Raw genomic sequence first — 26,076 nt, 5'->3', positions numbered from 1 at the left:
TATGATAATCAGAGGTACAGGAAAGAGAATAAAGTAAACGCATTCAGCATGTTAGGTTACCAGGACGTTTGTCGTTGAAAAAAGAGCTCTCGTTCTGTTAAGACTGCTGTCATTTAACCAAGAACTCAGGCATATTTCGGGAGAACAGATCTTAATGCTGTAACAACAGGCCTGGTGAGAAGTAAGTGCTGGTTAGAGATCTTCAAATGGAAAAAACTTCTGCAACTAAGTAAAGGGGAATTAAGAGACTGTGGTGACCTATTTTGTCTCGATGAAGCTACATGATAAAGGGTGGACAGAGTGCAGGTAAAAAATTGCCAATGAAAAATTCCCACAAATCAGGAAAAAATAATTCAAGAAAACTACCTTACGTCAGCCTTATATTATGGTCTCTCTATAGTCGATCGGTCAGTAATAATAAACAGATGTACCAGTGTTTCAATGCCTAGCTGCCACGACACCCGAACTAATCACGAGGGCCTATTTATTCTTAGGATGCCCAAGCCTAGACACGAGCAGTTGAGTGCTGGTGTTGGGTTCGAACAGCGGACCTTAAACACTGAGGTACCTCGATATCAATCGACTGGTTGTTTACTTTCTATAGCCCTGACTAGATTTGATAAGGACTCTGAGATTTACCATATGAAAGTTAGCATTATTGCGCACACCACCAACAGAATGAGCACTTATCCTCTATCCTTCCTAAAAAATATTGGTTAAAAGTGTAGAAGTACGCACTGATATAGTAACAGACAACCGAATTTTGGTGACCACCCTGAAAACTGACTGACGAAATGGCCAAACAAGGCAAAGACGGAATTAAAGGTTTGATGGCGAGATACCGATGAATGTTCTTTTGAGATATGATAATTCACTCACTCCAAAAGTGTTCATTTGACCCCGTCCAGTATATTCCAGCGGGACCACACCATGTTCTAAGGGGACCGGTGTCACTGACGCCCCAGCGACTGATCCCATTACACTTTGAGGGGGTGGCGGTTGTGGAACATAAATCAAACTTGCGGTATCACTTGGGGCTACCATTGCACCGTATCCCATCATCCCCGCGCCCCCAATTGTGGTGAAAATCTGGCCGTCATCCAGCAGTGGGTTACCAACCGAACCAAGTGTTGGATAATACTGACCAGCAGTGTACACACTCAGCGGAGATGACCAAGTTCCCGTGTTCATCGTTCCAGCCATATAATCTTTATTTATGTCTGCAGAATAAGTGGTCATATGGCCAGGAGAAGTAGTTCCGTTAGGGGTGGTGTTGATTGGAGTTGCGTTGTAACGAACAGGTCTTCGACGAACACACACTATTCCCACAATAAGAAATAATGAGACTATCGCCGTGATTGTGATCATGACAAGAATGATTGTCACGTTTAAGGTTCCATCCCCGGTGAAGTTGAAGAAACTTGGGTCGTCACTGGGATCAACAAATACGTTGATGGTAAGCCAGGCGTCAGTTTGAGACACAGGTTTCCCGCGATCTTGAGCTCGAAGGTGTAGGTTGATTGCTCCAGGTGTAAGGACATCTGCTATCCAGATTTCACCGGTAGTACCGTTTAAATATAAAGGGCCGACACGATATCCATTTTCATGTGGTCGGCCAGGCCCCGTCTGTAAGGCTGATCGTTGTTGCTCATTTGTTGGTGGCTTCTCACCGTTTCTTACCAAGGCCAAACTATCCAGAAGACCTTCACCCAAGCTGACGCCTCTCAGTGGCTCGCCCCTTGGTCCCAGAAACAGATAAGTGACCCTACCAGCTTCGTTTATATCGGCGTCCTCTGCTCGTAACCTGCCTGCCAAACTGCCAGGCTTCATAGCAGTGGTTAGGTTGATTGTTCGGTCCATAGGTGTGGGAAACACCCAAACTGGCGAGTTATCATTGGCATCTAACACATCTATCCGCAACATTATTGTAGATGCCAGAGGTTGCGAACCACGGTCCTGAGCACCAACTTTCAGAATGTATGCTGGCACTATCTCTCTATCTAGTTCAACTAGCGTTTCGATTACACCATCAGGCGTGACGCGAAAAATGGGTTGATCGACTACTCGTTTGGATAAGCCCAGATCGTCAATGGGATCTGACTGATGAGAGATCTCTTTGTACCTTGAATCGGAATACTGTCCATTAGTCCTGATGTTTGTAGATCCTTGCCGCGATGATCGGGTCAGCGCGTACGTGTCCAAAAGGGAGAACTGAACACGTCCATTTTCACCCTAAAATGTGGGAAAATGGCAAGAAATTCAGACAATATCTACTTGACACCTACCTTGTGGATTAATTAGAGATGGGTTGGTATTTACTTCCATATAACGGCAAACTAGTCCCGTGTATATGACGCAGACAGACCACGATTACAAAGTAGATAACCATGGTAACAATCAGCTGGTTTAGAATCTTAGGGACATTCACAATCCAGGACTATCCATGATCCTTTGTGATGCAGAAAAGTTGTTCTAAAAGGCACATATGTCATCAATTCCACAGTAGGGTTTTATCCGTTTGTACATAAAGCGGAGCGCTCATGCAGTCAGAAGAATGGATTTCGCCTATTAAATTCATACAAAGGTTGCCTTCTAAATACATAGAAACGCAATCCAACTGCGAAGAAACATAAAATAAAAAATCCGGATAACTGATAACTTGAAGCAAACAATCATTCGAATATACACCGCGGATGGAAACGGAAGAAGAAGACTGGATTCTCCCTCATAGATGATCCAACCAGTCTAGATGATCCATACCAACGGGACAGCAAGCGGCTGTAATCTAAAAGCAGTTACTGTAGAAAACCTGATGAAGGACACCAACAGTCACCAAGTTCCTTGCCCTCAACACCGGAAATGCTTGCAGGTGACAAATATAGTCCTGGTGATATCGATAAGATCAACGTGATATGGGCTCGATGTACTAGCCTAAGACATATGTATATGAACTAATTTTTCAGAGGCCCTATCCTCTTGCAAACGTGTTTTAGCTATTTCCTTCCATCCACATATCCTGAAACCATAGTGGGTATACTTCATTTCAGCGACTGATGAACGTAGAGGATTTCCTCAGCAGACCACCAGTTAGTAAATCTCAATCGGCAGTTTAATCACGAACGGCTACCGTACGGGGCGAACTAAAAGGAAGTGTACAAATTAATTCAAGCCGCGCTTTCCATTGTTACCTCTAGGTGGAGGAAAACGTGCACGAAAATGCTAACCGACGAGGAAAATCAGCCAACGGTGTGCAGTCCAATCCTGATAAACGCGCCTTCTTTGCTTCACACCGATGAGTCACGAAAAGGCGGGCTGCTTCTCGTGTTTCCCTATATTTTTCTTGGTTATGCTTCCCTTGGTCGACAGTTGCGGAAATTTACGTTCATGGGAGACTTGATGGAGTAAATTGTAACGTTGAACCGGCTGAACACAAGAGATTTTTCTCAATCATTTATTTAGACCTGTGAAGTGCTAGACAGGAACCCTTATTGTCAGGACCAAAGGCGGCAATTTGACAGCAATCACCGGCCACATGACGCATACGTGCCACAGTAATTGTACACTGTGCAGTATGTCACCGAAATAGGAGTCCAGAGGGTAAAATCTGTGCAAATTACAAAGACTAGATGGCGTATACATAAAGCCTAACGATCAAGACACACAACGAAATCAATATAAATAAAGTTGTGAGAACCAGACCCTAGAAATTGGATGAAAATCGCGCAAAATTCTGGCCCATAAACAAATATGGATAGCTTAGATATTTTCACAGAGGATGCTCGCTTGACTTTGGGTTGAGTGAAACGAATTAGATCGAAACAACTGGTGTTATTCAAGGCTGGAACCAGTTCCAGGAGAAGAACGGGAATAGCATAGAGAACAGTTTCCGACAGATGGAAAGTAAACTTATGGTAGAAAGGAATGCCCGGCTCAGTGTATTATTCATCCTGAGCTAAATATCTGGTCCATTACCTATTTCAGTTTACTTTCTACCTACGTGATGTTGGCCGTAAACAAACATCGGCGGTATCACTGAAGCCAAAAAGTTGGACGACGGAAAAAGCGATGAATTCGGGACGTCCAACGTAGGTTTCATTCACAATTATGAGAGTCCATTTTGTCCTAATTGCGGTTACTTTCTAGTGCGCAGCTCACCACTGTTTATGGGAACTGTCACGAGGGCCGCCTGATCAAACACCTTTCGGTGATGAGTTGATTATTAGCAATAGGAATGCCTTGAGGCTGGTCATGCTAACTGTAACCATCCCTAAGCTATTCAGGTTATATCATATGAAGCAGTATTAGACGGATTCTTGGGGAAAAATTCTCATTTGAAAGGCGCACGTTGGCTTTTAGGCTATTTCTGTTTTGGGAAGGTTCTATCAGGGCCCTGGGCTTGAGGAGGTTCTTATGGTTGCCATTCGGAGATCCAGTCCCGAACAGATCATGTGACTTGAGCTGAAGAAGTGAAGCATACTGAAGCTCTAAAGTGTCTTAAGGCAAACTGATCCGCAAAATGATAGTCTAAAAGTATACACCATCAGGTTCAAACTTTGTATAAATTTCTGAGATGATGATGAAATGGTGAGTTGACTGGTAATATTTCAGAATCTACTGACCAACCAACGAAGGAGTGTTAAATAGATTGGATACGGAGGGTCATCCACATTCCTGAGATAACTTCAACGCTCACCTGTTCCAAACCACTCTCAGTCGGGTGAAATTGAAATTGGTTAATTTTGATTTTCTCACTGAACCTCCAACGAAGGGGCAGCAGAATCAAAACCTCGCCGACCAGCCGTTATTGTTTTTATTTCTGTGTACCTATTAGAAACAAAGGAGGCCTATTTCTAGCCTGCCGGATAACTCCACCGAGCAAGTTAAGCCCCCAAATCATGTAACACTGGATTGCACTTACGTCATCACCCGTAGTAATCCATGTGCATGATTTAAAATAACCTGCATATAGCTGGCAAGACGCACAAACTGTGTGGTTCTCTGGACAAGGTTTCGAATAACGAAGACGGCCTTGAGGCTCCCAGCTCATAGCCACAACTTCGTTTCTAAAGTCCTTCCAAACAGGAGATCCCGAATGCGAAAAGGTTTCCCCTGATTCCATAAACTGGATCTAGACCAGCATAATATTCCCAGGCACTTTGCCAAAGGTGTGTGCTAGATTTAAGTAATCATGACTGTCTTTATTTGCAAACTCTTTTCTCAGGCAAGGAGATGGTGTGTTGGGCATGAATATTGCATTTTAGCGGTAATACTGTGGCCCAGTTATGCGTGTTTTTGAAGTGCTGACATACTGACAATCACCCATTCTGTCATCATTCACGGTAATTGATCAATAGCTCTCACTCTTGAACACAAGAGTCTTCCACTCTCTTTAAGGTTGTTCTTCATCCTCCAGTTGTTGAAAGAGTTCGAACAAAGGTGTAGCCATAGCTGGCCCAGGGAACTTGAGGGTAGTTTAGAAGGTCCGGGGGAAAATTTTACATCCAATATCTCAAGAATGGAGAGCCATCGTGAAGGCTTCTTTAACGTTTCCAAACCTACCATGTATCTGGCTGTTTACTTTGTTTGGGGACACTGTAACTACAGATGACCACTATATTTACAAGTGTGACCATACTGTTATCGAATGCCAGAGTTTTCGGTATAAAACCAGATGTCCAGCCGTCATACGTTGTTAGGAAAGCAAAATGATACTTCACTCTGAAAATCCTTCAAGGTCATTTTTACCAATCAGTGCGTCAGCTGGTGTACAACTTGCTGTTTTCAAATATATCTGCTCAACTGCATTCTTTGTTCTTGAATCTTGTGCACGTTCTTGAATATTCGAACCAATTTGCATTTTTGGGTTGCACGACAAACTTCTCAAGTGACAACTGGATTGTGTACGCTGTTCATGTGTAACACTCGGTGGCGGTATGAAGTCTGGCGCCCTCAAATTAGCGGAACCTCATTCGATCAGTTGTCAAACTTGACTCGACTGGGGACTCTATTTTATCCCCTGAGCATCATATATCGGCGTTGCCCGAGGCACACACAATTTAAGGGTACTCCACTACTTTGATTATCGAGTGTTCTGGCTAAAGATAAACTAATTCTATGCTACCAAAAAATCCGAAGTCGAATTTGATATCAATTCATTTTCTTTGACTTTTCCGTTCAAACTTTCGCTTAGTTTTCAAAGGACTCTACTTTATGATATCACCTAACACACCTTTAGTGGTGCTCAACCTCTTGTAGAGGTACCTTGGGAATGCAGTTAGTTCGGCCATATCCTTTACCTCACTGTGCACAGTATTTACGATCCCCGTGTGGCGTTAGATTTCACTAAAACTACTAGCGTTTACGTCACTGCAAGGCAGTACAAAATGAGACAATGAGATACATCGAAAAAGGTGGGTAATGAGAGTTGTTCATCCTCCTTAGTAAAGCAAACAGACGCTACAATTATCGTACTGATGAGGTTTCGTACAAATGTATCGTAACAGATGTGGTGCTTTGTTTATAGTCGTTAATTCGGCACACAAAACCCAAAAAGCGCTTCAAAGGTTTCTTCTTTCGAGGAAAAACGGACAAGGTGGCTGTTAAACCGGAGTCCTCTACCAATGGACGTTAGGCACATATTCGGTAAGGCACACTTTGTTGTTTTGAGGAATGTACTCACGAGTTGTCCCGTTTAATTTGGACACACGGGTGAAAACTGACCAGAAATTACTAAAGAGTGAGTGCCGAAACTGAGAAATTATGAGAGTATATTTGTCAGTGGGCGGTTCGGTTGGCACAGCGGATTACTACACCGGAAGCTCACCTGATCTGGATCCCGTGCTTCCAACTTTTCACTCAAGCGTGTAAATCTTGGAGCATTCTCCATCACCGTGAATGGTTTCACTTTTACTCTGTCAGAGGATTCGGCTGGAGGATTCACAAATACCGGCGCATTGTCATTTTCATCAATAACTTCAATAGATACGGTTGTAGTGGCTGTAAACTTCGGCGGCATAGTAGAGTCGGACACCAGCACGACAAGGGTGACACCGACGACGGTTTCACGATCAAGGGCGATCTAATGGAAAAAAATGAGGGGGGTTTATCGGGTATATTGAGTTACACTATAATTTCCATTAACTTTGTGCTGGTTAGGCAATTGCAAGGATCTTATCGAACCTTCCGTCTTGTTGTACAATCGATAATCGGTGCTGTCCGCTCATAAACAATATTAGAATTTATAAACTTTACAAGGGTATTTTGGCACTCAATACATTTCTGTTACTTGACAGTTAACTTGATGAAGTGTGATTTATGTGCTTGACATGTACCAGCTTGTAAAAAAATACAAAGTAAATTATGAAAAATCATCACTCAAAATAATGGGTTGAATAAGCTAAGAGTCGGGTTCAATGCAACGCTTATAGTATCATTCAGATCGAACAATTCAAGCGCAAAGCCCTCGTACCTAATACAGCCTGTTTCTGAAGCTCACCCCAGAAAACTGTTAGTCAATTACGTATCGTCGTGTGGTATTCGTACTGTATAGGACTCTGATTTGGATGTGAATACATGAAGACACCCGTGCCTACAAAGATTCACAGGTTTTTGCAGTTGTATTAATATAATTTCCAATTTCAATGACCGAATAGAATTATCCGATGGCTATAGGATGGATTGGACAAGCCTACAGGAGTTGACAGGAGGAATTCAGTCCCATTACTTGACACTATAAACCAGTGAACTGCAGCGTCAATCCTAGCAAGAGTTTACACTGATGAATGGCCTGCGTTCTACACGCACGCAGGCGTAATGGCATTGACAGGACGATCATTCCATTGCCGGGGGCGAATAAAGATAGAAGGTGGGGCTAGTCTAAGTAAGCTGCATGATATCTGTCGATATGTCTTGGCGAAAATGATCGTTCGTCACCATTAATTTTACTTAATCAGTAATAAAATCGAATTATTAGCATTTATATTAAAAACAAACCATGAAGTTCGGATATGTGAGTCGGAAAATTGCCTATTTGCGATTCACAGGAGAACATAGTCGACAACATGGGGGTCTTATTGATCATAACATTTACCAGACCTACACACAAAACTTACATTTTGAGCTCCACTCTAATACGGTTCCAAATATATTGGCCTGTATTGGACATGGATACTGAAAAATCAATCATATCATTCTGTATATGTTGGAATATTGGTAGCTCGGGTGTATTGTTTGGTAATTGATCAGGTGGCTGTTGATCTGTTCGCCGAGCTTGGTAATTAATTTGCAAACGTTTCGATTCCATTCGAGGAGACATCTTCAGCGCGCTGTCTTCCCTAAGTTACAATCCACGTTGTATCAACTGACCACTTAAGCTTGACCATAAGTGCCCTCCGGAAATTAAGCCTATTCTTGAGGATTTGATAGAGTGGCCCCAATAATACAAAAGCCGCTGAATACATGTTTGTTTCACCCATTGTCTAGCAGCGTCCACACACAAATTTGCCATTTAAACATTTGCCAAAATTTCCAAACTACTTACACAGTAAACGCAAGGCGGCAAAACTTGCCATCGGACAATCTCGCGATGTGGATTACCATCTGTTTACCATCATAGTTAAATCAATTTGTGTAGTTTAAGTCTTGTTTGACGACAATTAGCAAAGCTGTGAAGCTTGGTTGTTAACCAGCTCATCCACACAGCTGAGTTTCCTAGTATGGGATTCCTAACATTTTGATTTTCTAGCACACGTCGATTACCTTAGAATCTGCAAGTCAAATATACGGTGAGCGAGCTGAGGCACTTGATAACTACGCACAAACATCTTGGTGGTAACTAGCGATTTCAGGGTTATTTTTTACCTTAAAGGCATTGAGACTGTCAAAACGTTTCGAGATTGACGAGTGACCACGTCACAGATTACACGACTGGGTGCTAGAATGGACAGGCAACGGTAAATGCCCCCGCTTGGAGTTGGGGCATTTCAATTCCACATTAAATAAAAATGTAAAATGTTATGCGCCGCTGTTGCGAGTGTGCAACAAAGACATCGTTCCTTTTCAGATGTCAAGTGGCAACTCTTAATGTCATCACTGTGAACGCGTAACCGAAAGGGCAATTTGGAGATTAAGGGACGGCCCCAGAAAACAGTTGTAGGGTGCAGTGCTGGAGAAGGTTCGATCTTAGACTGGTGGCAAAACCGAGGGTTTATGCCGGTACGGTCTCCATGTTTAGGCTTGGTGGTGCACTGCAATAGGCCTGTGCGCGTTATCCTGCAAATTTTATCCTTCTGATTGTAAACCATCGACAAGGGTTTGAATGCAGCACCACATTTGTCTCCAAGCAAACCACTGTTACTTGTGGGTGTTCAGTGGTCTGACCACTGTCGAACGGTGGATGCGATTCGGATACCGACCTTTCATGATTCAAAGTTTCGATTTAAGGAGAAGGCATCGTAGTTAATGCCATGTACCCATATAAAAGGGCAAACATTGTTGGACAAGAGGTAAACAATTCCGACAAAAAATGGCTTCAGTTGCACCTAATATTTTTATTACATGCAGACAATTCGCCAAAAAAATCTGAAATTCTTCGTATGTTGCTCTTTGGGAGTGAAAATATTAGATCTTTTGTCTCATAAATAACTTCTCAAGTTAACATAAATTATTTCTGGTAAAGATCACTTTATACCTGAGTGGTCTGCTTAGTATAAAGAAGGTTGTATTCCTGTTAGCAAAGGAAGAGTTAATCTATTATATTTTTCATTATCTTACCTCATTATGAAGGTCGTTTCAAACGGCAATTCCGTCAATACTCAACAGTTCCAGCCCATTAGTCTCTCAGTCCATATCCTTCGAACATTTTTCAACTGTCTGAAGTTCATCAAAAGAGCCGGCTGAGTCCCCAGGGATTTTGTGCACCATTATTACTGATTCCTAATGAATTTTAGGATGCGCAGTAGGCAGATGCAATTGAATTGGGCAGTTTCTGGCGAGTTAGTGTGTGCTTGTCTGTGTGTTTAGTTTTGATCTCATTTCTTTCCAGCACCCTACTCTATTCATATTGGCGGAATTTACCGGAGAAATTGCGTGACAATTGCCCTTGGGATAAAGTAAGTGGAACGGCCTATCAAAAAGAACTCCTTCCCAGACCTCTTAGTTTAAACGAGATCAAATTTTTATTGGAGCGTTTGTAAATATGTGAATTCATAATTCTACGCTGGTATCCAAAACAATGCTGCTGGCAATCAAGGTCTATGCAACGGCATGCGTGAGGGTAATATTCAAAACACAGATTGTTTGTGTGGAGACTTAGTTCTATGTGTCGAACCCCAGGAGGCACAATCTGCAGACGGGTGGATACCGACCAGCCTAAGCTTGTGAAGTGACAGTATCATCTACTCTGAATCGGTACGCCGTGCAGTACGTCAATCCTTTCTGAAGAACCACATGAATTCACATGAATTCCTTTTGAAAAATTGCACTCTTGTCCAATACAACCATTACTTTAGCTATACTTCAGCATAGATTTTACTTGATGTAGAGGACACACGTTTGTATCTACATGATGTGTGAAGTATTTGTACGAAATTAGACATATGGAAATGTTTTGATCCATTCAACCTCAGAAACCGTAACATGACTACGTAATCGATTTGAAGTCCGAGACTTAGCTTCCTGCAATCACATATGGTTTGTTTTCATTTTTGGCTCAAAAATAGAACTCGCTCGCACAATCATATAAAATAAATCAGTTTGGCTTTCTGTAGCAAACGAGGTTCTATTGGCTTACGAGAATCAGTTTTAAGGATAGCATAGATTGCTTGCAGACGAATTTGGTCTCTTCGAATAAAGATTTTAAACCAGGTTTTGCTTCAAAATAATCTTTGATCCAAGCTGTTCAGTATCCACTTCGGATTATTAAAACTCCATACGAGCAAAAGTCTACCGCCTCTGTGAGGTGGCAATTTTGAAGGTGATCTATTCAGCGACAGCAGTCACTCAAGGGATAGGCAGGGGTGTACGATGCTATAAATAATCAGTCAAGGGATATTTGGACAGTCATGCATACGGGTTTCTCTCACGTGGTATATCAGACCGAGCTGGCAACAACATGAATGAAACAAGGCTGTTCCAAGGTGACTGGAGAATTTGACGTTGTATTGCGTGAACAGGATAACCTAAAACATGTTTGAATGTGTGTGAATCGGAACTATCAGTGGAATTCGGAAATCAGTCGGTATTCTGCCAAACTAAGTCATGGATACAGCGGTTTCTCGGGCTAAATAAGGTTTTTCTTGTTTTTCTCCTCTCATTTACCGGTTACAAGTGTGTAACTACTAAAATCGTCAGACAAGTTCAATTGGGTGTTTGTCGATTACTAAATGTTTTTGAATGGAGGAATGGGGAGATTTGAAAACCCAAACTTTTGCATATTCGATCGATCTGGCCCAACTCACAACCCGGTTTTTTATGTCCATCGAGATATATCTTGCTTGAAGACGTCACACAAAACAGCCCTTCAAGGATTTACGGATTGAAAATCATCTAAAATGCCGAAAGGATTAGGCGCGCCCGAGAGATTGCGTTACAAAACCCAAATAGCTGTGACGAGTCTGTGATTATACCAAATGGTATCAAGTGCTACACCGGGTGGATCGGAGCTACATCTCGAGGATAATTCTAAATATGACCAGTTTCCTAAAATCGGTAATCAATCAGGCACATTCTACCTATATTCGAAACTCATTCTAATAAGAATATGTGGCGCCTTCCCATATAAAAATTACTCTATTTCTAATATCTTCTTCTTCTCTTCCATGCATTAAAAGTGCCTAAGTTTATCCGACATGTTCGTACAGATATAAGCATTGACGGATATTCAGATGTTAAATTATCTGTGCTGTTTTCCTGTAATTTTGCTACGCTATTTGATTACTTGTCCATTCTTCCGTGAATTAGGTTTCACGCAAGCAATATTTTTGGAAATACCACAAGTGGGTGCGTGCAGAATTTAACTGGTTGAACGGGAACTAAGTTCAAAGCAAAAGTCCAGACACCCTAAACTACGTAGCCCTTGAAAAAATGGGGTAGATGAAGCGCAGTGAATGTCACCCAATATATGTATATGCATGTATATACACCTGTATTTATATGTATTCATGATATTATAAGTGGTTCATCAGCGTCTCCAGTGGAAACCAAACTGATATGCGAATAAGTGTATCTGTCTAAATCTGACAAATTTGAGTTCAGGTAGAACAAATCATTGACAGAAACTCGGTGAGCCTCAAGGATGACGAAACTGGTCGTTAGCTGTTGAAGAGTTTTCAGCAACCTTATGAAGAGTTTCCGTTATGAAAATACACTGCAATATCTCGAAAACCTTGCCAACTTACACATAATATGGCCTTTGTGTAGCATATTCATTTGAAATATACCACTGCCGGGAGATTCAGTCAACTCTCCCATGCAAATCAAGTTGATATGCAAAGGAGAGTGTATCCTGTCTGATTTCATAATGTTCGTCAGCCATCTTTAGGTGAGTCTTTGAAGTTCATGCTGCCATTGAAAGTGCCGTTGTTTCCGGTCTCTAGAGTATCACTCGGATTTCATAATTTCAACGAAACTTTGACAGTTATATGACTGCTTTACGGCATTCTATCTTAGATTAGCTCCGTTTGAGGGTGGATAAACAATAGAATGAAGACCATTTTCACCCAAATTTTGATTCATTTGGGTAAAAATCGATTGCCCCTCTATTCAAACACTAGTTTGAAAAGTTCTGTTTTGCGAAACCCGAGTGTTCAAGGAACTTAAAGATGCTTAAGTAGGTCTCCCTCTTTTTATTCTGATTATTTACACACACACATTGTTCAGATAAGATATTCGGAATTTGTTGCAGCTTAAAAATTACCCACTGGATTTCCACAACACTGACGTGACCTGAACACTTATGGAGAAAATACATGAACAATACATGGATATAAAAATCATATATACAAATTACATATAAATCATATATATGTATATGTCCCTCATGAAGTTACAAATCAACTACATCATGCTGGAAACTGGTATGGTAGTAATTCTTTATTTTGGTTTTCTGGGTGATAAGTACTGTGAACTGAAGAATTCGTCGTACACTGTTGTGCTATGATAAGACTCGGTTAACTCTCGAACGTCATGTAAGCTGCGAGTTTATCTACTGGACATTCAAACAGTGTGTTTGTTCCGTGACATCGAAACATCAATCATGCCAAAGCGGAACGGTTTTCAGTAACAGATACAATCAATTTTCAAATTGATTTTCATCAGTGTCACGACAATATGTTCCGGTGTCGCCACAACTTTGCATGCTTAGCTACAGGACTTGTATACATCCTTTACTTGACTAATTAAATTTCGAGTTTTCCCTTCAGAAATAATTTATATCATGGTATAACAAATTGTTTTCTCGTTAGTATCCTAGTAATCTGTCCAAGATATGGGTGCCTTCTTTCAAATGATGGAAGTATTCTTCATTAGTCTGCGTGCAAATCCATTCCTCTGCATGTACTCTGCTGTTGTCACTTTCCATTGAGTTGGTACACTCTCGCAGAAAACGGATGGGCTAGGAAATTTAAACTGCCTGAGACCTTATATTGATCTGGATAGCATATGTGAATCAATTAACCAGAATTCACGATAATCACACCAAGTGCACTGTTCCAAGTGGAGCTTCTTTTACATTTAGGGCTAAATGAATTAGGTCTATATGTTCTAAAAATTACTGGAATGTTCTCTATTGGCTAAGAAAGCCTGAATAAATGTGTCGACAGTTAAAATGTTTTGATATCGCCAGGGTTGTTTTTTGGACAGGCTACCGGACGGTAAATTTTGACAGTATAGCAATTGGCTCCTATTCACAGAAACCGAAAAAAACTTTGGCCTCGAATTGTCGCTAACGCAAAATATCAACACTCAGGAAACCGGTAATTTAATACGATTTTCCCTTCAAAATAAACAGGCCGTGACTCTTTGTACACTTTCGTTGGTTCACTGAGTTTTGGAGGTACCACAGTGACAGCGCGCACTTTTGTCCTTCTGTGTACCAAAGCTTGAGAGAATTTGTTGCTGAATGTGCTTTTTCAAGATTGAATAGCATTCTGAAGGCAAATGAATGAAAACAGGCTGGGCGAACCTATGATAGCGGTTTTGTAGCTATTTTAAAATTACCGCGTATATGAACCCCGTTAGCGTTCTGGGGATATTAGTGTGCACGAAGGAGAAACCTTAACATATGCAGCTACAGTTGATGCTTTAAATATTATTGCATGAATTTGGCACTTGATGAAGAAAACAAAAATATAGGCAGGGAGCCATCATTAAGGAAGATATTATGTACATTTATTTTATTTCATCATCAACTCTTTCAGAGAACGTTGTGGGGTAAAACAAATGGTTATCAGTGGCACGTGTCGACGGAGAGAAATCCCACTAATCGAAACTGCAGTGTAAACAATGGTTATCTATCTATATTTCTCTCGTACGACAACCAAAAATCATTTATGGTCACATTTGGTCTAACAAAACAACCGAAGACACAAATTTTTGTAAATTTTTGCCCTTTGATCGGTTCTGCGTTACATATTGGATTAATAGTGCTTACTAAACCCTGTACTTCCAGAGTAGGTGTTGGCATACGTTGTTCGTATCTAGACAAATGTAATTTATTTGGAGCTGAAAGGAAATTATCCAAAACTAAGCTTTAGTCCTCCTGAACTCACTGCAAATTAAAATAACTGTGATTACTTATATACGATACCCCAAACAACTTAGCTTCAAAGCACGAAAATCATTTCGCACTCCTACCTCTTTGCTTCTTTTAGGTTTCACCTCCCAAACTACAGTTAGTAAGGATAAACTCCTGAAGTGACCGGATATCAATATCCACTCACAAACTTTTGCAAAATACTGAACGCTTGTTTGCCAGTCACGCCAGTCACGTAGGAGTTGCACAAAACAATCGCTAATCATTTTTCCTGTCTGTGCAATAAGTACACAAATATTTTCTGGGATTCAATGGCTGCAAACAACATATGTCAACAAAATAGTATGTGGCAAGTGAAGCTTTCAAGAGGTGGTAGACCTAAAAATTGGACGTTCAAGAATCCCAAATGGCTAAGGATAATCAATATCGGCAGGCGTAGTCTCCAAATGTGAAGATAAATACCGTGCAGTAGATTGAGTGTCAACGAAAAATATCACTTTATTTGCCAGTGATATCCCCACATTTATTAATTTCTGGCAATCTCAGCGAATTGACTTGCCGGTCTGTGAGATTACATGAAATATATGGCCCTATACAATACTGTCCCATTGGGAAGGTCTGTGCAAGACCAAGTGCTACTTAAGTGAGGTACAACAAGCTTGCCATAACCGGGCAGTTGTATCGTCTAATCTCCGCTTATTGAGAGCACCCCTAACGAGCCACAAATGAATAAAAAACCAAATCTACGTAAAGTAAAATGCCTGAGATATTCAGTGTATCCATCACTCCATCAGAGAATCGTAAAACACATGGCATTTTTCGGGGGATCTTCAATAAATCTTGTGCAGAACTAAGCTACTGGGGTTGAGAAGCAGTGAAAGGTTTACTGGCTCTGAAGACTGAGGAGAATCAATGATAGTGCGGATTTTCAAAAACGGGGTCCATGATAAGTGCAGTGGTTATAGAGGAGCCAACTTGACGCAGCCACAACCAGACAGTTGGAGTCACTTGTCTATGGTGGCTCACGAAACACCGACTCGAGAGCAGCTAGCGGTATTCCTGTCTAGTAGGGGTTGCACTGGCCAAATCTTCACACACCGTCAGGTGCTAGAACGAAGTCATTCATGGAACTAGACCAAAATTATAGTATTCCCGTATTTTCGAGGTGCATTCGACTCGGTTGACCGGTCGGCTCTGCTTAACACGCTTTCTCAGTGAGAAATCTCCCAGAAGTATGTGACAATTATTTCCGTGTATTCTTAGAACTCTGGGCGTTTAAGGTCGTAAATAGCACTATCCAAAAGCTTTCGTACACAAAGTGGCGTCCGTCAACGATGCGAACTATCTCAATTCCTATTTAATCTCCTAGTGAGCGAGATCATAAGCCGAAGATTTTCAAAACCCCGAATATCAAATAGCTTCTGAGGATTAGAAATAGGCCGGCGATATTTCTCATCTTGGAAGACAGGAAGAAGGATGAAAAGACCAAAGACATCCGGTACTTGGGCGTGCCCTTTGCATGCAAAAATTGCAAAGTCATGCTTCTGGATATGCAGTCACTGAATACAGCAGTTAAAATTCAGGGAGAGGCACCCGAATTTATGGAGCGTTTTACCTAAGTTGAACGTTGAATTACTCCCGATTTTAGTGTGACAGATGAGGTCAGTGCATGAATCTCCAGGGCGCAGGTGTCGTTTGCTGATTTGAGACACCAATGACATCAGAGCGGTATATCCCTGAAACTCAAGGGACGTGAGTGTCCGGTTACAGTGAAGGCTGTTTGGTTGTATGCCGGTGAAACTTAGCCTATTGTGGCAGCGGAACAGAGACGCCTTCAAGTGTTTGACCACATTTGTCTCATAATCACTGTTGGTGTAGCCTGGTGTCGTAAGTCTGTAAAGGGATAATTAGAGCCTATAAGAATAAAGGTCTTGGGACACACATTGATCACTAGAAAGCGGCAATAACCTTATTTATCATAGAAAAACTTCTGAATTTTAAGTAAGCTGGTTAGCACAGCCAGAAGTACAACACCGAATTTTTAGTGTATAAAATATTTCTTGGGGGAAATAGTTGTTTAGAACAAGTAGCGAATTTCTACCACCTACAAGATGTCTGATAGACTTCACCACTGACAGGTGGTAATGGATGTTTGAAACAAATTAGATACTCATCGGCCATGAAATTCTGATTCTCATTCGATCATTGTCGGTAGAGGAGTTATATTTGAGGGGCACAGAGCTTCCGGTTGCCTTCTAGTTCACTGGCTACAAAGGTATTCAAAATAGCTGATAGCTTCTACCACATTTAAAGGAATGAGTGTATCTTATTGTCGTACCTCTATATTCGGTATAGGTACATGCAGTGCTACATGAATGCGTAAATATAATCTGGCTGGTATCTCTTCACATAAACACTGGTAGATAATATCTCCTGGCCCACGTTTCATTCAAGAAAAAGCCAAAACCTCTATGCATACATACGACACCGCAGAAAACTGTTCAAAATAGGTACTCAGTCAGGTATATGTGTATATACATACAGATCACATATAGGGGTACATATATGTTATAAAAAAACCTGATGCCTAGACAGCATTCTGTGAAAATACCCACACCACAGTATGGCTTCAAAAAGGCCCTTTTTTATTTGCGAATTGATGGTGAATAAGATCATATGCGTTCATTAGTTACCTTCAGTCAGTCCTCCCATCCCACGTGGTGCACAATGGACAAACATCACGAACCCTGAATGCCAAGTGCAATAGGGCGCGCGTGCACACGTTTTACAACTTGTCATACAACCCAGCTTTCGGACGGTCAGCTTAAGCTGGATGTTTCACGAGAGCTTCCCACGGTAGCAGAGAGTTGAAGCCATGTTCGTAGCCAGAGGTAGCGAAACTTTGTTTGCGTGCTTATATTTGGCTCAGTTATTATGTTGTTTATAGCTTGTCAAGGTTATACTGAAAGCAACAGAAGAGATAAACATTTTCATTTGGTTTGTCTTTAAGTGACCGAACAGGCTGATGGTAAGCATCGCCATCTTTCGAGGCCGGACAGCCCATGGGAACCATTGCATGCGTAGGTAAAAATTAGTTCAAACTGGATACCCGGTAAAAGAAGGTAGCGTGGAAAACTTTGGATACTGGAAGTCATGAAACAGCGAGCTATCAAAGTCATAACCACCCGTCAACACAGGAAATATTCGGGTGACAGTACTAAAGGGATTTTTTCATTACGGAACATTCGGCTAAAATGTGAACACATTATAGATGTTGGGGTACTTTAATAACATCATTAATTGGAGAAAGCGGACATTGCGCTGAGTCATCGGATGAGCCTTCTCCCCTGATAGAAATTTTGTTGAATCATTTCTGTTAGCGACAAATCCAATAAGTTGGTGTGTTTTTCGTTGCTACTTTATATCAGTGTGAGGAAAAGCCATGTAGGTTCCACATCGACCCTAACACTTGCTGACACCCTAACAAACAAAATCCATTAGCATACATCTAGCACTGATTTAGACTGAGTCACCTGATTGGTTCTCCTTCTGTCTCAAATCTCGATCAAAACCCGTAACCTAGGAATAGGCCTGACGGAGAATTCGGGTCAAAAGCGAAACGTTGCCCAGTAATAAATCTAACGACTGTTTTCCAAGCTTTCCCGAAAAAGCCAGCTGTTTCGGATTACAAAACTGAATGCTCCCTTGTTTTCTGCCAGAAATACCAATCGCCAAACAGTGCGAACGTTTAGAACCATAGAAACGTTACTAAAGCAGGTATATCTCTTTAGCTCATTAGCGCAATGTTGAACATGAACATCCATGGATCACGATAACTCAGGAGATTTGTTAGTACGTTCAACGCAGGAGAGAAATCAATGAGCGTCAGCATTTGCGTTGTTCTAAATCTGAGTCATATGCTTTGTGATTTGGGATGAAATAATCGCCCACTTCGGATAAGTGCATAATTCACTCAACCATGTGGTTCCGCCCAGGCTGCTTTGTCACTGGTAGTCATTTTACCGTTGATGTGTGTAGTTCATTAAACAACACAAGGGGTACAGCTGCGTTTTGGCGGACGGTACACATTATCTGTTATCATGAAGGCGTGAAAAATAAACATTGGACAGTGAGGACAAATTGTCAGTACTCAACGTACATTAATCATTTCGCCAGGGTGATAGAATCGACATGTGCCCCCTTCAAAGCCATCTTGCGTTGAGCGATGAGTCACGCAAGCTGAAAACATCCATACTCCCTTCATGTCTACCCGCTGTGTACAGTGGTCAAACGTGTACCAAAAGGCTGTCAAAACAAAGCAAACAAGCGCGAAATATCCTACTCTTGTTAATTATTTACGACGGTATATTTTGTTGACTAGTAGAATGTGCGTCACTCCTCTGGATTACCAGTCGCAGCATTGTGTAGGCAGTACGTGTACACTAAAGTATGACAAAAACATGCAGAATGTATCTTCGAATGGGAGAAGGAAAGCGTTCAGAGGTGGGAAAAGCATGACATATATAAACAGTTGTTCTAGCGACGAAAGGTTTTTAGGGTGGCTTCTACTGACTTTTACCTTATTGGCTTGAGTAGTTATTTTCCATATTTCGTAGAAGGCAGCTTAATTTTGAAATGAACCATGAATGAATCCATGTAGTCTTTGGCTGACGGTTTATTGTTGTACCGACTATTCATAAACTGTGGGTGGATCGGGCACTGACGCGAAAAATTATTACCTTAAATCAGAATACGTTCATGAGGGTAAAAAAAAATTATTACCTTAAATCAGAATACGTTCATGAAGGGTAAAAAAAAGACTGCGGTAATTCCTCTTTAGGCTGTACATGTACAAAGTGGAAAATCAACGTACAACGAGCGGACAACGTGAAATAACTAAACTACTGCTTGTTCAAAATATACTTACATGGTATCCGAATTTTTCCAAACATATTTACTTCAGGAAAACCTGCGTCATTTGTCAAGCGATCATACCGGATAGTGAACAATTATACTTGCTCTGATAAATTTTCACTTTTACCCGTACTGTATAAGGATAGTGACCTAAGTGAGTCTATTTTTGGCAGGCCGAATTAATAGAATAATATAAAGAACTGGACGTTCTACAAGGAAAACTGTTACCATTAAAAATATATCTGAAAGCCATCAGAACATGCACCGTTTTCAATAACTGTTCGTAAAAACAAACTGTGACCACAGAGAAGAGTTTAACGCTTCAGCGAGCATAACTCTCATTGTAGGAATGAGCAAGATTCATTTTCGGATAACCAATAAAGTGTCTTCAAAGCAGTAATTTTTGGCCCAGTTAGAGGAGAATCAAGGACCCAATGCGGTGAGGCATTGCAAAACAAACGTCGATTAAACTGGCAATGAGTACCTTAGATTGTTCAGACATTAAAAACAGGGACATCAGTTGTTTGGAAAATTTATTTCTGATCCTACAATGCTCAATATTTTATTCATCTTCTCATCGCACACCATTCCTAAAGTTGTCAGTTAACCGGGATAACTCTGTTAATTATAGAGTTTGTTGGAGGACATTTGGTGTATGAGCATCGAATTCAGAAACGATGGTCACCGAGAAAACTGTCTTTGGTAGTTTGACATACCCCGTTTTTTCTTCTTCAGATGGGATCAATAATAATTATCAAGTTCGCCCGATGAAGTTCTGTACGTAGGTGGGTTATGGACGAATTTGTTAGGAGCAACAGACAACGTCAAGATTGAGAGAACCAATAAACTAAAACGGTAGTAAAATCGAGAAAAACGCTATTTGATTGTTATATACACAACGGACGGTTTTACAACGCAGCAGGCAAAGTTAAAAAAGGATTCATGTACCATTAGCACTTTATGCCGGATGGATGTGTCAGGCGGTAAAATATGAAAGTTATTTGAATCTGCTTCCTGATAGAAACCAAGTTCGTTTGGTAGACGTCATTTTACGCCACTTTTACCAAGGTGAAAAAATTCAAGTCCTTTGAAAGAGTTGCTCCGGTGACCTCTAAAGCGATTATTTGTGACTCTTGATTTCTGCAAACAAACTCCTATCCTGTTCTCAGCATTTTCACTGTTAAATCAACACAGTCCACTGAGTCCACAAACCTTTATATGAGAATGAACTTGTGTAGTCCCAAGCCAATTCCTACAAGAGTCTGGGTATAACGAGAGCGGTTCGTCTGCAGGAAGCGGCTCGCACATCAATGCTGCAACGTTGTTGAATTAGTGGAATAGTTATGAGTGGCAGTGTGATACCATGGATTCCTATCGGTGCTGTGCTGATCCCCTTTCTTCTTTGTACCAAGATAGAAATCCATGGTATGTCAGCAAGTTGACAGCTAATTGCAGAGAAAAGCACATGTATGTATTCGTGTTGTGAAGATGTGTATTTCTGAGTCCGTATGATTTATGTAGATATAGATTATTTTTATTAGTAACATAACTTACAATGGCCTTTGGTTGTGGATGTACCGTCAAACACAATCAAATTTTTAACGGTTGATAGCAAATAAACGACGCTTGATGGAAGGATCAGGCTGCTCTCTCCAAATTGTGACTACTTCAGATTTTACAAGGGCTCCTGATGAGGCCAGTGAAGAAAATGCACTGATGTAGTGTCAGTATGAAAGCATACATGTTGATATACCGACATTTCTTCCATTCAGAGCAGAGCCCAAATTATTAATCTTCCGAAAGTCCATAATACTAACAGTGGGATCCGCAATTTTGGAAGAAATAACAGCCTTCTGAGCCAGAGGTGGATTTCATGAAAATTGGCGACGAATAATCGTCATTCAGTCCCATGGTAACAAGTTCATTGTTTCTGTGACTAGTTTTCAACCCGAGAACCCTGCTAAACATGTGCAAAAGAGTGAAACTAAAGCTGTCCACATAAAGTAAATAAGTTCCACTTTCTTCGTTGCACATAAAAATTGACTTGTAAATGAACCGGATGCAATATGTTCTTCATTCATACATTAAACTTACATCTGTCTTTGACAGTCAGAGCTAAAATCAATGTAGATCAAGGAGGTTTACTCTGAAATTTTCAGCCCATGACCGAACCATTGGGAGTGATGTTAAAATAACAATACCGATTCCACTTAAAAATGCACGTAAATGTTTGAGTGAAACTTTTCCATTCCTAATCCTCGATTAAAGGACAAATTTGAAGACGGTCTCGACAACATTTGAAGTGGTTGAATTGGGTGAGAACAAATTGGAAAGGAATTCTAGGCGAAGAAAGGAGGTCCTTTTGCGTACTTGATAATGTCCGTCGAACCGAACCAAACCAATCCTTGTTCACTCAGGTAGTAATTTGTTTTTCACTCACTCCTAATCGACGGATGGAGAGGTTGCGACAATGTGCTTTCTTTACATCTGGCTAATGGGTCTGTTTAGCACTTTTCGCTCCTTGCCAGCAATAAAATGAGCTGAGTGCAGGTTGGCAAGTATCTAACAATGCTGGTCACATATTAAATGAAAAGTTCAATGTTTCAACGCGGAGATTGTACACGAATGTGGAATATTTAGCAGTCTTGCCGCTAAACAAATGAGAGACTTACAACCACAATGCCGGTAAAGTACGAAATGCGTACTTGCTGATCCTCCATAATTGTGTTCCATTCTGCGCTTGATATTATGGTTGATGAATTTGTGTTCTATTCTAGTAATATTTTTAGATGTTCAATGTGGCTCGGTGCATCGTAAAAAACGTTAGTTCAACTTCGCCAAGTATGCTCACTTTCAGGATAAACTGGTTTGAAATCAATATGATTCTGTCGCTTATGACGTTCGTTTGTTCTTGTTTACTGGGACAATGGTAATTACTTCAAGGAGCGGACATCATGTGAAACATGTGGCCAGAATCAAAACGGCAACAGCTCCAACTATACTTACATCATCTGAGAATGAAAGAAATTCGTTAATACATGGCTTAGGAAGCTCTTTATTCCTCTTGGAATAAACGCCTGTGATCAGTGAAATGCAAGCACCTACCGGGCTTCACAGTGTCTCGAATCAGGACAATGATTTTGCATGCTCATGTAATTTCAATTAATGTTACACAATAATTAATTAATTAATTAATTAATTAATTAATGTTTAAGTGATGTTCAATTAATACACACTAAGCTAGCATCAGCGTTTTTATTGTGAGTAGAGCAGTTACAGCAATCCCATGTGTTGCTTTATGTTAAATTGTTGTTGTGTGCTTCCATACACCACTCTGTCATGAAGAAGTGAAGCTTTCACTTGTGCGCTGATCATCCAAAAACCTCCTAATCCAGTAAATATTAATAATCTTAGAGGCAAGCTTTTCCCCTGCCTCTGCAACTTTACCAGTATGTTGACAGAATAAACAAAAATGTTGCTATTTTAAGCCCTGTAACCTTTCCTGGACGCGAGCGAATTCATCAGACAACACCACTGTGGTCCTCACCAGACGCAGAGGTGGGACCAGCGTTGATGGAATCACCCAAAATTTGTCTCAATATGTTACAGGTGGTTACACCCTGGTATATTTTGGTAGGCGGAAATGTGGGCAACGACGGAACTCAGAATACCCTGCCCAACTATTTTGGGTTGCTTGTGACAACGGAGCACGTTTGTTTCGGTCTTATAACTTAACATTTACGTTACCATTTCTATAGAGGCTTTGTGAAATTTCCAGCCTGATTGACTAGGTTGTCTTTCATTTATTTGCGAAATCGTGCGTGCTTTGCAAATTGCTAGTCCAGGTTGACGAACATGTAAGTGCTCCCGAAATGGCTTTCCGCATACTCGCCTTTCAGCCTTTAGTTGTGAACCGTAGACTTTGGTTGGGGACCATAACCGTTCTCCAGTCTAGGTTTGAGCCTCCTGGCAAAATCTCATTCCGCGTGCAACCATGATTGCCACAAGTGAAAATGGTATTCCGCATCGTCCGTTGCATGGTTTCATCAGCTGAGTCGGCGTGCTTGCTGCATAGCGGCTGGCGGGTGATTAAAAGCGGACTACCGCTGACGCCTTTCATTTTTTACATGGCTTTTCCTTAGCCTCCTCCATCGATAAATAGGGCTGTCTCTGTGGGTCCACCCATGAAGACTGACAACCCTGTTCGTCTTGCATTGAACCCAGCAGCAACAGCTCCAGGCTATCGGCGCCAACAGCCCTAAGCACCTCGAAATCAACCTTGAAGCATCAACGCTTAATCTGTCTGACTGTTTTTAGTGTTTACTCTGAAGTAAGAATAACAACGATTTGCTCCTGCTTCCGCACTGAAACTGCTTGACACTGATGTATACTGCAACTCAGAAACAGGAATACAAATGCAAGCACAATAGCTGAGTCGGTTACCTTAGCACTCTTCGAGTGCGAACCTGTGGCGATCCAGAGTCTGTTGTTGGAGGGTATGCAGTTGTCGGCATCGTCCTAAAACAACTGTGCTTGAGTGAATACCCGCTGAAGACCTACTCTGCGTTGTTCGTTTGTAAAAGTGTGTGAAGCAGCCTCACAAGCGGAAAGTTGATCGCTGAATTTTTATCACGGTGTCCACACCCTAGCCGGCCGTAGTCCTAATATTATCAAAGACAAGTTTCGTAACACCATGAGTGCCCTGCAAGGGTAGGCTAAAAGCCTAAGTAACGTTTTGGTTCCCAAAGATTTGAATTTAAGAGTGGATAGGCTTAGTGCCTCTGAGAGTCAACTGGGTGATCGACATGGATTGGATTCGTTATTTGAGGACAGCCGCTTTAACTGTATGATCAACACAGACTGTCTACATACAGCATTAAAATCCAAAATGAGCATATCTTCTCGCCACGTGATATCTTTCAACAGCACGCGAACCACATACCCCAATTAATCACATTGCCATCAGTTACCGGTGGCGCTAGTCAATGACTGGCCGCAGCTCTTTCCAAAACACGTGGGGAATCTAACCATGCACTCCTCAGGAGTCACTGCTTTCTTCAGTTTTAGGGCAATGGAAAGGGCGAATAACGCATTCGGCTGCTGCCAGATCCCGAAAATAGACGAATTTATCAGTTGCATCTCCTAAACTCCCTTCTAAATGCTACACGTCAAAAGCTTATTCGCAATAGGAAGAAGGCCGCCGGGGATCACGCCTGTGGCATGGTGTACCTGGCTTGCTGAAACACTGGATACCAAACAGAATAGTGGTGCTGCTCCGAGAAATGCCCCTGTGAGTCTCGATCATAATTCATCCAAACGGTCTACTAAAATTCAAGTGAAGCTTAGCGTGCACGCCAAATGTGAAGATTGGTGGACACGGGAGTTTAAGGAAGTGGAATGGGCGCAGACTGAGTGGTACACCGGCAGGTCACTTCTGTTGATCCATGCCACCGGTTCCCGAAATTCAGTGATGAGCGAAACCGCCAAGGACTAGACGTGACAAGGCGTGTCGATCTTCATTAAGGAAGAACCCCCCGATCACTATGCCAAACAGTTTGAGTGACAATTCGCAAGACCAACTACTGCCGCTCGCTCTGATAGTCTACATGCAATGGAGCACATGAAGATGAACCTGAAATAAGTAATGTCTCGGAGGCCTATGTTTGTATGTGTTCCCTCAAGCACCTCCGAGGTTCTGCATCTAATGACCTCCCGCACACATTGTTCAATGGTGCAAGTGAAGTCCCTAGTCAGAGGTTCTCTGAAAAATTTACCTTCATCTGGGAAAAAAACTTCCACACAACTGAGAACAGTAGGAAATCCTACTGGCCTTCAAAACATGACCTGGTAATGACAGTGATAATCATACAGGTATCCGATTGATTCAAGTTGTAGCTAGGCTTTAACGGCCCCAGAAGCATTGACCTGAGAGCAACTAAGGGGTTCCGATCTGGAGAGGGTTCTATTTATCGATGTTTCACACGCTATATGGACACCATACATAAAACCGACCCGAAATTCTAACTTTCCAATACATATTTGACTCAGTTGACCAGTTTGTTCTCCATAATAAGCTTGCGCGACCAGTATCGCCTCGGAAATTTTTCAGTATATTAGACTCATTGCATTTTCAGAATACATGGCATGTGGAAGTATGTTGGAAGCTCTCCAAAACATCCCGTACCCAATGTGACATGCGGCAAGCATGTGTACTACATTCCCACTCAATTTTGTGATCGATGAGTTAATGACACCAGCGCTGGAAGGTCTTAAAAAACACTGGTATTCGAAAAACTGACGATGAAATCCTTGTACAACTGAAGTATGCAAACGACATGGTCCTTGCCTTCGAAACGAAGCAGGCCCATGGGCGTTTGGACGAGCTGAGAAAACCCTCACCTCAATGTTTCTCG

The 26,076-nt window shown here is 41.5% G+C and overlaps 2 protein-coding genes across 2 annotated transcripts in view; one reads left to right on the top strand and one right to left on the bottom strand.

The window, feature by feature from the left end:
- The window catches only part of T265_06647 (hypothetical protein), a gene marked incomplete at both ends in the record, with an annotated part of 46,658 nt that overhangs the window by 7,887 nt on the left and 12,695 nt on the right, over window positions 1–26,076 (bottom strand). Inside the window, 2 exons of the mRNA XM_009171967.1 lie at window positions 880–2,232; window positions 6,824–7,078. Of these exons, the coding sequence (XP_009170231.1) occupies window positions 880–2,232; window positions 6,824–7,078 (1,608 nt within the window). The remainder of the gene's footprint in view (window positions 1–879; window positions 2,233–6,823; window positions 7,079–26,076) is intronic.
- On the top strand, window positions 16,464–24,614 carry T265_06646 (hypothetical protein; the record flags this gene model as incomplete). The annotated part of the gene is made up of 7 exons (XM_009171966.1): window positions 16,464–16,501; window positions 23,152–23,374; window positions 23,806–23,865; window positions 23,888–23,979; window positions 24,112–24,245; window positions 24,313–24,373; window positions 24,425–24,614. The coding sequence occupies 7 exons, from the start codon at window positions 16,464–16,466 to the stop codon at window positions 24,612–24,614; spliced, it is 798 nt and encodes a 265-aa protein (XP_009170230.1).

This window comes from Opisthorchis viverrini (genome assembly GCF_000715545.1).
Source record: "Opisthorchis viverrini unplaced genomic scaffold opera_v5_142, whole genome shotgun sequence".
NCBI lineage: Eukaryota > Metazoa > Platyhelminthes > Trematoda > Opisthorchiida > Opisthorchiidae > Opisthorchis > Opisthorchis viverrini.
The sequence above is the reverse complement of the archived record's forward strand: the minus strand, read 5'-3'. Positions and strand labels throughout refer to the sequence as shown.